At 31.0% G+C, this 13596-nt stretch overlaps 1 protein-coding gene and 3 long non-coding RNA genes across 7 annotated transcripts; 2 read left to right on the top strand and 2 right to left on the bottom strand.

The window, feature by feature from the left end:
* The first annotated feature begins 166 nt into the window (after positions 1-166).
* LOC126916469 (uncharacterized) lies at positions 167-2534 on the top strand. The gene is made up of 2 exons (XR_007710602.1): positions 167-1718; positions 2061-2534. It is a non-coding gene; the product is annotated as an uncharacterized LOC126916469 (long non-coding RNA).
* Positions 631-5972, bottom strand: LOC126916442 (uncharacterized). 2 transcript variants are annotated; one of them, XM_050722287.1, is made up of 6 exons: positions 5751-5972; positions 4905-5135; positions 4614-4763; positions 4162-4381; positions 3963-4067; positions 631-3885 (listed from the first exon to the last, which is right to left on the bottom strand). In XM_050722287.1, the coding sequence occupies exons 1-6, from the start codon at positions 5970-5972 to the stop codon at positions 3857-3859; spliced, it is 957 nt and encodes a 318-aa protein (XP_050578244.1). In that variant the 3' UTR covers positions 631-3856. The 2 variants fall into 2 exon arrangements, with proteins under 2 accessions (XP_050578244.1, XP_050578243.1); XM_050722286.1 differs by having other exon boundaries at positions 631-4067.
* A 363-nt stretch (positions 5973-6335) lies between these two features.
* On the top strand, positions 6336-12915 carry LOC126916462 (uncharacterized). Of its 3 annotated transcripts, none has more exons than XR_007710594.1 (4): positions 6336-6450; positions 6527-6891; positions 10509-12046; positions 12137-12915. It is a non-coding gene; the product is annotated as an uncharacterized LOC126916462 (long non-coding RNA). The 3 variants fall into 3 exon arrangements; XR_007710593.1 differs by having other exon boundaries at positions 6429-6891; positions 10509-11049; positions 11443-12046; XR_007710592.1 differs by having other exon boundaries at positions 6429-6891.
* On the bottom strand, positions 6656-10511 carry LOC126916470 (uncharacterized). The gene is made up of 2 exons (XR_007710603.1): positions 10308-10511; positions 6656-7007 (listed from the first exon to the last, which is right to left on the bottom strand). It is a non-coding gene; the product is annotated as an uncharacterized LOC126916470 (long non-coding RNA).
* Positions 12916-13596: the final 681 nt, after the last annotated feature.

Genomic DNA, 13596 nt, shown 5'->3' with positions numbered 1-13596 from the left:
TTTTTGTAAAAAGTATATTTTTTCAACGTAATAACAATGAATACATACAATCAGTTATCTATACTAATGGGAATAAGCAGATTTTAACTTACAATTAGCTTAAATTTTTGCAAATTATGTATGTATAATACATAAGTAACATGTATTACTTTAATTACGTGTTTAGTTCATGGATAATGCTAAACGAGATTTGTTTTTCTTATTTACAAAATTTCATACATATTACACCAAATGAAAGTAAAATAAGTTCAAATAAGTTTATTATTACCAAATATATTAATAACAATACTATCGATGGAAAAGAAATATTGCAGTGATAAATTAAAGCGAGGATACTGATTGACCTAGATGCACCTAAGGCTGTTGGTATGTTTATTAGACTAAAATGGAAAAATCTTAAATTTCAAAGTCCTCTATTTCAAGTCTCTATTTCAAAATCCATTTTAAAGTCTGAATAATTCTCTGATTTTACTATATCTTTTCCACCAACAACATATTTATAATTATCAAAATGCAGTCAAAAGATTAAGAAAAGATTAAGAATTGCATACACATGGTGCACAAACGCACGCGCATAAATATATTATTATCGCACCTTTTTTAAGCTTAAGTAAACGATTAATTTAGATCTCTTTTCTTCAATTAGACGATCATTTATTTATACGCTATGTTTAACAGTAATTATTATATTTATGAACTAGAAGGATAAACAACAAATCACGAACGCATAACAAAATATTGTTCGCGCTTTACAGGCAATGTACAAGGATGTCGTCGTATTAAAACTTTATAAATACGAAAAATAACAGAATATTAAAGCTGTACGATATTACTATCATTGCAGGCGTATAAGTTCGTAGGTTTTCTCGTGCTACCCATAACTAAAGCTTCGTGGTACTCGACAAAAGTTTTCTTTGACAACGTTTACCGTGTATCGATGTTATTTGTTACTAAAATACCAGATTTCTAAAATTCGGATTTACATTGATAAATACAAACGTAGTACATTAACTTTTGCTCCTTAGATTTTATAATTCTAAGTCTTTGTAATCATATATGGAAATTTAACATAATTGAAACGATTTCATACAATCTTTGATCAACAGCTGAATATTCGCTTACCAAAATTTGACTACTGGCAGTATTGTTGGAAGTACGTCGATTGAAAGAAGCTAATAATAAGACCGTCCTAATGACATTTTCTTTATATTTTTATCAACTTGGTACTCGTTGTCAATATACTCATTGAGTCACTCGATCATAGGCAATTAAAAGCTATTTTCGATTCATAATATTGCTTTTTTCACCTCAACTTTTTCAATTACAAATGACAAATTTACGATATTATTTACTACGTATCTAAGAACAAAAAAAAAACAGTAATCTTGTTGGTATATTTAATTTTCTTGAACACTATGATTTTATTTGATGATAACTACTTTCGCTCAAGCAAAAATAAAAATATCAAATAAATCGTAACATCTAGAAAATTAAAGAAAGAGTTTTAACGATTACTGTTAATTTTTGTTTGCATAGAGATAAAATCAAATAAAATCTCCGTATATCGTAGCAGATATATATTCACGTATAGATCGTGATGTATCTGTTTGTTCGCAAATCATGAAACAGGTATTCGGTATACTTTCGAGACCTGGAAGATATGTATGTTTATGTATACATAAGAATCAAGCAATTAGGCATGTTTCTCCTTCTATTAGGTATACTGATTGTTAGATATTGAATATATATTAACCCTTCGTAAATAAACATCTCTTTTTACAATCTGTAGGACCGTTTAACTAGGTCGTTCATATTCAAGTTAAATTTCCTAACCAATCTATTCTTCCAAAAAAATTTTTTAAATTTCACAATTACTTATCAATGTTTTTATTACGCTATACAAATTGTGTTCGTCAAGCTAAACATTTGAAAAATTTATCAATAAAAATAAAAATTTGGAGGAGGTATAACGACTCAGTTTGCTAACGAAGGGTTAATTTTACAAAAAGATATCATCTAATATTTATAAAAAAAAAGCCTTATATATAAATAATTTTCAGTTCCAAACTAACTCTAAGAAACTCATTGAATTTATGGTAAACGTTGATGTTTTAAGTGCGGACGATAGATTCTTAAAATAAAAATTTCGTCAACGCACATACAATATAATTGTGAAGAATTTACATATATCAGACCTTTCCATCGCGTGTGCCGATAAGCTATGAAATTCTAGATCGTGTTTCAGTGTAGAGGAACACTTGTACGTATAAGGCATCTATCATTAATAACAATATTTTTCTCAAAGATCCTCGATTTCACTAGAAGTGGTGAAGAATTACACAGCCTCAAAGGTTCCGCCGTTGAACAGATCTGATTTACAGAATAAAGCTATCATTTATATAAATAAGCGTATGTTATCATGTTAAAAAAGGGAAATAATCGAAGAATATACAAACTTGTCCCAAAAGAAAAAGAGTCCACAAATTAATCATTTTAAATGAAGTTGTACATTTTTATTTTGGTGTCCATTTAAACATTCAGTGAAAAAAAATCATAAAAAATTATACGAGAATTGAATAATTCTTTTGCTATCTTTAGTTATGTCGTGTGTAGGTGGACACGTTATAAATAAATAAATACATAAATAATTAAACATTATCGAAAAACAAAACTATTGTTTACACATTAAATTGTTGCAAACAAGTTTTTTTTACCCTGCTCTCATCAAGTATTACGAGTTTGCAAATTTTTTAAACATTTTCATTTTTTAACACGTTATATACAATATTCATATACTATTGTCACGAAGAGAAAATATTCTCGAATTGAACGTACACATTTAATGAGCAGTATGTATGAGCATGTAGATAATAATACACGGATTTAGGATCTTGTATTTAATTTGTACTCTATCCAACCCGTAATCTACAGTTTCCAATATCTTGTCTGTTTACTTATTGTAATTTGTATAAGCCAAAAACGAATCGCAGCAAGCGAATAATATATTATTTTTCCTTTAATATAGTAAAAATAGATAATACTTATAACATATTCATGATAATCAGTATGTTTTACTTGACAAGAAATCGGTTGTGGTACGTACAATGTACAAAAAATGTCAAATTCTGTATACTGCTCATATATGTATATATGTATATATAGGAGTATAATACACAGCATATCGATTTTTTGCTCTTCACTATTCCTATTTATGAAATATCAAGTTCTTTCAGATCATCAAATTTTATGCGAATCACATAATTATGTAAAAGTACTCGCACATGCCTGTTCTACGAGATTTGCACGCTAGTTTTAAAATGAAAATTTATTCTGTTTTTTCTTATTATTTCTACCTTCTTTTCTTGCTTGCGGAAATAGACAAACAAATAAATAAATAAATATAATAAAAATAAATAATCGAATATAATTATTGACTAATTTACGTTTACAAACATTTTCCATGGATATATATATCCATATAGATCCATATATATCCATAAAGATTGAAATATGCTTACAATACAATATATATATATGTATACATTTATATGTGTATAATACATATATATGTATATATTGTAAGCATATTTCAATCTTTTTGGTTTGTCATTGCGTGTGTATTATGTATTTCTCTTTCTTAAATTTTAGTCAAGTTAGATAAAATAACAAAAAGATGAGAGAAATCAAATCTGATTAATGCCCATCCCATCCGCGCGTGCAAACGCAGAAAAGGCAGTTCGGTCGTCTATATTATTGCGTAGAACTAACGGAAGAATGATCACTGTCCGTTGATGCTGTATCCGAAAGCGGTACAGAGGATGATGCTAGTGGTGGCGAATCAGATGCAATGTAATGGTCACGAAAGACTTTTATGGATGGTTGTCGCTGAGATGATAAAGTGATATTTACATTTTCGGGTAAAGGGGGTAACACGTTAGTTTGAAATTGTCCGGATATATTACCAACAGGTTGATAATTGGCTACTACGATGATTTTTCCGCTTCTACTACGTGCTTTTCCAACCCCAAAATAACGACTGCTTGCCCAAATTACTTGCGTAAAATGACCTGTAATACATGATATTTATAACAACCAATTAATTGTCTGAGAAGATGGTATCTATAATTTACATTGTTATATTATACTGCCTTAAGAAGGTACCTGCGTTTACATTAGCATGAAGAATATCCGGTTCTTTCAAAAAGTCATATTGTTTCACCGCTGAATACCAATACGATGCAACATCTTGCCCAGTTACATCAGTAGGGACAGCACCACCAGGTCGACAATAAAGATTTTGTCCAACTTCTCGATCGTTTCTATAGTAAAATGTGTTGGTGTGTGCTAAATGATTCGCCCATGTTTGTGCATACTCACACAACTGCAAAAGAATATTGAATTTCAAATTGATGACAGACTCTAATAGCATCAATTCAATCAATATAAACATATGTATGTATACATATGCAATGCGTACGAGATACGGTAGATTCTATGTATACATGTACAAGTGTGTGTTTCTTTTCTTCTATTTTTACCTGCCTCTATTTTTCGTTTCTCTTTGTTAGCAAGAAACTTTGTTTTTTGATATATTAAAAGAACATTATTCCTACCTGCGGCGACATGGTTAAGGGTGGAGCATTGTGTCTTTGTCGATAAACATTGTGCCAGCATAAACATTCCGTTATAAATTCGCTATCTCGCCAGTCAGTCTCCAAATCGTTACTATCATGTGCGATACTCATCGGCCTGTTACTCAGGATCTGTGTTGTATCGACAAAAAAAGAGCAGGGGCAGTAAAAATGTGCCATTCTGATAAACTAACCACATAGGCTTGTTCGTCTCGTTCTGGGTTAGTATCCTAAGCATTTGACCTAGATCGTTGAAAGATTTCGTTCTCTCACCTTTTTTAACAGCTTCGGTCGATTGTCAAGCTGATGAATTTGATCATTATTCAAAACCGAAGATGTAGAAGTCGATCCGCAGGTATCTGAAATTCGATTTGCTTTATATAATTTCGATTGCTCCACTCTTTTTCGGAGATTTTCCAACGCTCTTGCCTCTTCCCTCTTTCTAGAAGGAGGCCAATTCGCGTTCGAAGTATGAATCATACTGATACCGACGGACGACGTATCCTAAAACATGAAAGAACCAAGTATTATCAGTTTCTGAAAGTTCTGTTATTTGCTTCCAGGTTTCGTTCGTTTCATTTTCATTTAGAATAAATATTATACAATCTTCTTTTTTTCCGCCTTAACCCTCTTTTACGAATCGCCTTCCATTTCCTTTCGTGCTTCAAATTAAATACGAATTATCTTGAATATTCGCGCACAAGTTAAAATTATTAGCCAAATACAAGATAAAATATATGGACCACGCGATAAATATGGTTTCGCGAAAATATCAAATTTTCTTACATATTATATAAAATATTCAATCTAATAAATATGTACAATATCAGAAATATTAGATTTTAATAAGTTATCTTGTTTTCTTTTCTTTAAGTTGACAATCGGTCGAATAAATGCAACATGAACGAATGTGAAATAATTTGGGAAGAAAATTTAGCAAACTATACCTATGTTTTTTTTTAAAGATTCAAGGAACATACCGATTATGTATCATTCAATAACGTGTCGTCTGTCATCAGTTGCATTGAATGCATTCATTCGCCGCATTTTTCGTATTTGGTATATTGATCAAATCGTTATATACTTTACTATACTAGAAAAAGAAATAAAATACACCACCTTTTGATTATTGCCATTAGTAAAAGTAAAATCTGCCAAATGAGCCGTTTGACTAAGTAAACGACGGCTAGCGGGACATCGATTGCGATTTATCATTTCTTTTTGAATAGCGTATTCGATGAAATAACTTTCAATTTCGATGTTATCGCGATGGGATGGCGATAAAAGTTCCGTAGTTTCTTCCGCAGTATCAAAAGTGCGATTCACTTCGCGTAACTCCATAACGAGATAACTTTCAGATTTCCTGCAATCGACTGCAATATTACTCGATTACCGGCTGTCTACCGTCTACTGCTGAGCTACCACTTCCAACCACCACGATTCACCTGATCCATCGGTATTCCCTACCCCTTTTTTCCTTCCTTCCTCAATTTATAGAAACTACCTTTGCGTCGTCGAGCTCTTGTCTAGCCGTACCTACTCATGCGCATCTTCAACCTAACTATATCTACAAATTTCCGCACTGTTCCACATACGGGGTGGTGCCCTTTCGCAACTCACCAAAATTCGACATACATGTATGTATGTTGCGACATCACTGCAGTCTCTCGATATTCTTTTAGCACATTGTCTGTCACAGTGACCATCGGTAACTCACGAGTTTTACTAAATTTTGTACAATGGTTAAAATAAAATAAATTTCATGAATTAAAAAATTGTCAACAATGTGAATAACTTAAATAACATTGTCAGAATAAAAGTACGTAAATAAAGTGTAATATTTTGTAAAAATTAAATATATAATGTAGTATATCTAAACCCATTATTGTCTCAAGACGATGTATATAAAATTCGCGTGGCAGTCCAAGTAGTACAAGTTTTGATTAGAGGATATGCTTGGTTATAGAAAAGAAAAGGGAGATTGGGTGTTAGAGATTTTGTACATTAATATTAAAAAAATTAAATCTGACAAATAATTTTCTGTATTTTACGTAGAGAGGTAAAAGCTTTTTAACATATTTCTTTGCCTGATGAATATTTTACAGTACCATAATTTCATGTGCCAGGTTTTTTAATTCTCAGGATATCTGATTTATTGAGGATGTCATTTCATTCAAGCTGCAACCCCACAGATAAAAATCTGAAACATTTAGATCGTGAAAAGTTGATAACCGTTTAATGTGTCCATATAACAAAACAGGTCTGTTAGGAAATATTTTTAAAAAAATACTATTGAGTATTTTGTATGTATAGCAATAGCTATTAAAACAAAACATAATTTAATTTTAGTAAATGAAATCCTTTTACCATTCTTTTCTCACCATTTATGTTTATTTGTCACAGTTTAGCTTTCAGCATTTTCGAAGAAATGAAGACTTAACTCATTTTTTTAGTAGATATTCTGCATCATTTTTAATCTTAACTAGACAGTCAAAATTTAATACAAACATAACCTAATATAACCTAGTCATAGCACGAACACACAATTTTAATCTAACTCAACATTATTGAAGTAAATCTAATTGAAACACAATCTAATATAATTTAACCTACTCTGGCTTACTTAACCTCTATGCTGCATAATTAATTTCTCCAATTATTTTTTAGTAGTATCAATTTTAAAAGAAAAAAATTCTTCAATTTTAAACTGCTTTTTTTCTTTCGTTTCTTGTGGTATTGGCATATATTGTTGTTAATTCACATAATAAAAGAGAATAACTTTTAACAGCAAATACATTAGATCAGAATCTCCTAATAGACACGTACACAGAACTGTTCATCTGTAATCAAATATCTCAGCCTAAAGACTCAAGTTTAAAGACACGTTTAAACTTGACCTAAATTATTGGTATTTTTTGTCTGTTTTAATTATAGATCAGATTTATAATATGATATAATATAACTTTATAAATTATATTATATAAATTTATTAATATTATAAATAAACATAAATTATATTATATAAATTTATTAATATTATAAATAAACATAAATTATATTATATAAATTTATAATATAACTGAATTTAATTTACAAAAGTTTGACGTTTATTTATTGAGATTTAGATAATTATACAGAATAATTATTTTGAAAGATAAAATCAATTTACGTACATGGTGAAGCATTTGAAACAGGCCATCTGTGTGACTCGCTTGGTTTTGATAGTAGAAGGATATGCATCAGACCAAACTTACTTGGTTTTAAGAGTGCCATGATTTGTTGTTAATAGCTTTTTCATACGTGGAGATGTAGAAGAGGTATCGAGATCAACTCTACTTTTTATACGCAACATACTTTTTTAATTAAAAATATGTTAAATATTTTCTGTAAGCAAATCGCAAAAGGACATAATTCGAAGTTTGTATAAAATACTAAGATTTGTATATTCGGAAAGCTAAGATACGCATAAGATATGTACTCTTCTACGTTCTGCTATGCTGATGATTATACAAAGAATATTCTCTTTTGTTTTACAGGCGAATACCTGTAATGGATCAAAAATTTTAGAGATTGCTGAGGCCCAAATTAAGAAGAACTCTGAAACAAATAATACTATTAAGGACTGATATAAGGAGTGACCGATCATACAAAGAATGCTCAAGTATCCTAAGCGCAAAATCGTTGAAGCCCACTGGTTCGCGTCACAATATGGAAGAGAACTTAATTTACCGCATTCTTAAATACCATCCAAGTTTTCTTGCTAGAACCGAGCGTGACAAAAGTCAGATTCCAAGCATCCGAGACTTCGCATTTCCTTGCACATGGCATAAATAGAAAACAAAAAGAATTCCTTGAAAATTTATTTAATGATTATATGTATATCTGATTTGGATTATTGCCCTACCCAATTTTAAAACTACCTTTTCCTAAAACGTTTCTAGCTGCATACATATGCAATTTAAAGGAAAGTTTAAAAATTTTTTTATTTTTAATAGTTAAAAAGCAAATAACAGTTTATAAACCAACAATAATATGTATATATAACAGTAAAAGTAGGATAAATTTCCGAATATTGAGATCTAAGCCAGACACTTTTTCAATGGACGTATTGATGCTACAGTCTTCATTAACAAAAAATTTGCATATAATACTTGTTTTTATATTATGAAATTTTACATACATATTTAACATAAATTATTATAAGATACATCTGCATAATTCAGGAATTTTTAATTCATGTGCACATTTAAGTCGATATCATGCCATACATTCATACATAATGTAAAAGTATGTATTAAGTACCGATTCAAATACGGGTCGTACATAAATAGTGAATATGTAAGAACTACACGCGCAGGATCAGATAAAAATGGCAAAGTGTAGAACAGCTGTTGGTAAAGTGTAGAGTTATACATTTGTTCATGTTGATGGTAGACGAAACCATAAAGCGGTTTCATTGCCACCAGAGAACGTTAATCCTTTCGCTACGGGCAGATTTTCCCGCGCGGTACTTCCGCTGAACGAGCCGCCGCGCCAAAACAATGCGTGGTACGCGAGAAAGATCGTCAGCGGCCGCGTTTACGCCCCACTGCAAATCGAGTTGCTCTGACGATATTTTTCGAAGAAAAAAACTTTCCTCAAAACAGGGTATTTATAATTTCTTAACATACTCACTTTTAATTACAATTTGGAAACAAATAACAATACAGAATATAATAATATGATATAATATAATTGTATGATACTAATAGCTTTTAGTAATGGTATTGCGTGTGGCATTTTTCGAAACATGGTGTAATACATAGGCCAACATGGCAAATCTGTCCTCTTGTCACACCATTTTATTGTTAATAAATGGTTAGAGGATGTATAATATTCGTCGTATGTACAATACGCGGCATCCTACGCAGGGCAACTATAGTTGCCCGTAGTACGTCAGTGGCATCTTACACAGAGCGACTGTAATCGCCAGTAGTATGTCAGTGGCATTTTACGGAGAGTGACTGTAGTCACCCGTAGTAGCGAAAGGGTTAAATATCATGAAGGGAGGGGTGAGTATACGATACACTGTTGCCACTCCTATCTGTTATCGCGCGCGCGGATTTCCACTAAAGTGAATGGTCGTGTAGTATACGATATGGGTCGAGATGTTGACATAGAAAAAGAAAGAGAGTCAGATTGATCAAAAGAAACATATCAACGAGACAATACTAATGCAATTACGAAATTTTCATTTTTCATTTCTATTGAATTTATCAATATAATTGTGAGATTTTCCTGATTAAACTAAGACAAAACATGACATAATTTAGAACATATTTGCTTATATAATAAATGATAATTTTTTCTTTTTCGTCTATTAGATGAGTTAATGTGATTTAAACCATGTCGTGTCTGATCCTATTTTAATCAGTCAAACCTCACAAATACGTTAGTAAAAAAAAATAGGAAATAAAGAAATTTCATTACTGAGTTAGTAATATCTCCTCGATATTTGAATTCGGATCAGTTACAATAGTCAGCCGACGAACTGCGTGGTCACCGCGGCGTGTCAAAGGGAACACTCCACTCAGTAATTGGGATATCTACCGGGCATTTACGGTGTTATATAGGTCGTTTAGGGCATTTATCCAACCTTACCTGGATGTTTCACAACAGAAATTTCAGACTTCGAACTAAACTTGAATTAAAACTTTGAACTTTGAATTAAGCAAGAGCTTTGTAAAACTTTTTAAATTTTGGTCTTTAAGAACTGTGTAAATTATTAGAATCTTTAAACTTTGTATTTATAAATAAATATTGTATATTCATTAAATATATTCAGCGTTAACAAATTACTTTTATTAATTTGATTTTAGTGTCATTATCTTTTTTTAGTTTAGTTTTCGTATATATATATTACTGATTAAAGTGTTTGACATGACAAATAAGAAGAAACAAATCACACTATCTATGGAGCAACCATTAAAGGTCTTAGAAGACAAAAGTATCAAGTACTACAGTTGTTGCTATAAAATATAACGTAGATAAATCAACGTAGGATAAAGAGGAACGCTGCGAAAATTCTAGAATTTGCAGACAAAAGTAGGATACAGAAAAGAAGGCAGAGAATAAGAAAACCTTTATACGAGGAACTAGATCAACACTTACTGACGTGGTTTAAAGAGAAGACCTCTGGAGATCATTTATCGGACGCCTTGCTTTTTAAAAAGGCTACCAAATTGAGAGACAACATGGGGTCATGTTCTAGTTTTAGAGTAAGCGATGGCTGGTTAGCGGGTTTAAAAAACGCCATAACATACGTCTAACGCGAACCAATGGAAGGAATGTTATTGCCAATGAAGGAACTAACAAATTTATTAAGGACTTTGAAAAATTAATGAAGAGAGAAGATATTACGAAAGAAAACATATACAATGTGGGTAACACCTTTCTTTTATGGAAAACTCTTCCCTCGAAGATACTGGCGGAAACCAAAATAAAGAAATATCTGTAAAAGAATATAAGAACGATAAAGACAGTTTTAAATTTGTATTATATGCAAACGCATAAATTGATGCCTTTAGTCATTAACAGAGCCTTGAAAGATCATAAAAATAAATTTCCGGTTACTTTTAAGTCACAAATTCGTTTCAATTGTGTTAAAGTATAGAGAGGATTTGGAAAAACAAAAAGTTTAAAATTTATTTACAAATTATTTAGCTCTACATGCACCTTACTCTCTGAAGGACTCGACAATCTACTCGCTTGCTTGTTTATTTTCTTCTGATCGCTTCTAATAACCTCTAACCGCTTTTAATCGTTTGCTTAGGACATAAAATCTCAGCGGAAATACTGGATTGCGAAAACTTTAAAGTAATTTATCTACCGTCGAATACGAACGTCGAATATTCTCATACAACCCATGAGCCAAGGTATAATGGCCAAGCTAAAAAAAACTTTATCACCATAAAACATTACGAAAAGCTGCAATATATGGCGGAATGGACGAATTCCATGCACGTTATTTAATCAAAGATTGTTAGACGAGTCATGGACAGAGGTAACAGTAAAAAATATTAGAGATGCTTGGAGAAAGATTATACCGCACCAAAGAGATATTTACCATTGTGATCTGCAACATGACATAAGCGTTATTACTGGTAAGAGATTCTAAGCAGAGGAAGTAATACAATTTATGTCAGACTGTCAAAAAGCCGAAAGTAGAAGCGTATTTGTAAAGGAGGAGAAGCAAGACGAGTATGAAAATGCAATGGAAGAACAGTGCGAAATTAAAGAATATAAAGAAATCGGAGCTGTATAACAATATAGAAACGATGATCTGGAGTATTTATTTAAACTTTTACATGTATATGTATTAAGGCAAGCGCTTTTTATTCAACAAATATTTCAAATTCTTAAAAATCATTTTTTAGGTAATTTTGATATTAATTATAATTACGATTATAATTTTATAAAAAATTATAAACATAATTTTCATTTTAATAATTACTTTTAATTTTTAGGTACAAATAAGTAGAATAAGAACATTGAGGGAAGAAATTATAAATATATAAGTTTTTGCACCCTATTTATTTGAAAATTAATACCAGAAACGACGCAACAATCTTATATTATACCTTAATTCATTCCGCAATTTTTTTAATAAACTTTATAAATTATACCTATCTTTATGATCTAGCGCGACTCACTGCATTGATGACCGTCCTTTTTACAACCCGAATTGTCATTCGAACAAATCCGATAATTGTGGGTTGGCTATCTGCAAGCTGAATGCCTCCCTGGAATTATCGAAAGTCCGCCTTTGTGCAGGATAAATGCCTCTCCGGGGAATGATGGGAACAGACTTAGATTTCCTTGGAGACGTTGGCGTGTGAACAGGGTCTTATCCGTTTCTCTGCTCCTGCAACGTGTACGATAGACAGTAGGGCTTTGAAAAGTGATCCTATCTTAGTTCTAGTGATGATTTTACTGTCAAATCCGCATACAGGCAGCTGAGTATTGTGCATGACTGAAGTGCGCTGGTTGAGTGTATTTCAACCTGTCGCCTATGATGGCCTTCATGCTAGATATAGACACTTCTGAGGATCCCCGCAGAATTGCCAACACATAGGTTTACGGGAAAGACAAATAAAATATCAAATTATACAATTTAAAAAATTAAAAATAAAGAGAATGTCTTTGATTTTGTTTATATTTTCTTAATTCGTAAATCAGAGCTGTGTATAAGAATCAGATGTGCACTTTTAAGTTTGTAATAATAAAATCAATTAATGTATAAAAATCTATTATATTACTTAAATAATATAATTGTTAATGTTAGGTAAATAAATGTGGATAGAAACAATCAATGATAGAGTGACACAGTAACCAGGTACTTGTATTATATAACTGGTTGATGTTATATTTTCAAAACAAATTTTCTGTAAAAAAGAAATCATAAATAATAGATCTCTGTAACAAATCACTTATTTATCTTCTCATAAAAAATTATTTTTTCTTCAGTTGTGCTGTGAACTGTACATGTATTGTTAATTTAGCATAATAATAATGATAAGGATAACAAGAATGATAACAGAATTTTCTAAGTAAAATAGAAACTTATGTTTATAATATAATATATATAATTATATAATATTAAAAATAGTTACTATATATATATATACACAGAGGGGGTCAAAAAAATGTATATACATTTTAATAGATTTTATCAGTGACTGTGCTTTGGGGAGAAATTCCACTGAGCACTATAATCTACATTGCTCAAACAATATTTTGCCGTAATCACAAGTATTAAATCAGTTATGATAATTACTTTGAGCATCTATTGTAATCATAGAAGTCAAAGTTGATCTATATTCATTCTTTGACATCTATATAGATTTAGCTCACACCTTTTATACAGCTTTTTCTTTCATTGAGGCATGTATAGATTTTTCTGGCCCCCTTTGTATGTAGAATTCTC

Source organism: Bombus affinis, chromosome 5, assembly GCF_024516045.1.
Source record: "Bombus affinis isolate iyBomAffi1 chromosome 5, iyBomAffi1.2, whole genome shotgun sequence".
Lineage (NCBI taxonomy): Eukaryota > Metazoa > Arthropoda > Insecta > Hymenoptera > Apidae > Bombus > Bombus affinis.
The sequence above is the reverse complement of the archived record's forward strand: the minus strand, read 5'-3'. Positions and strand labels throughout refer to the sequence as shown.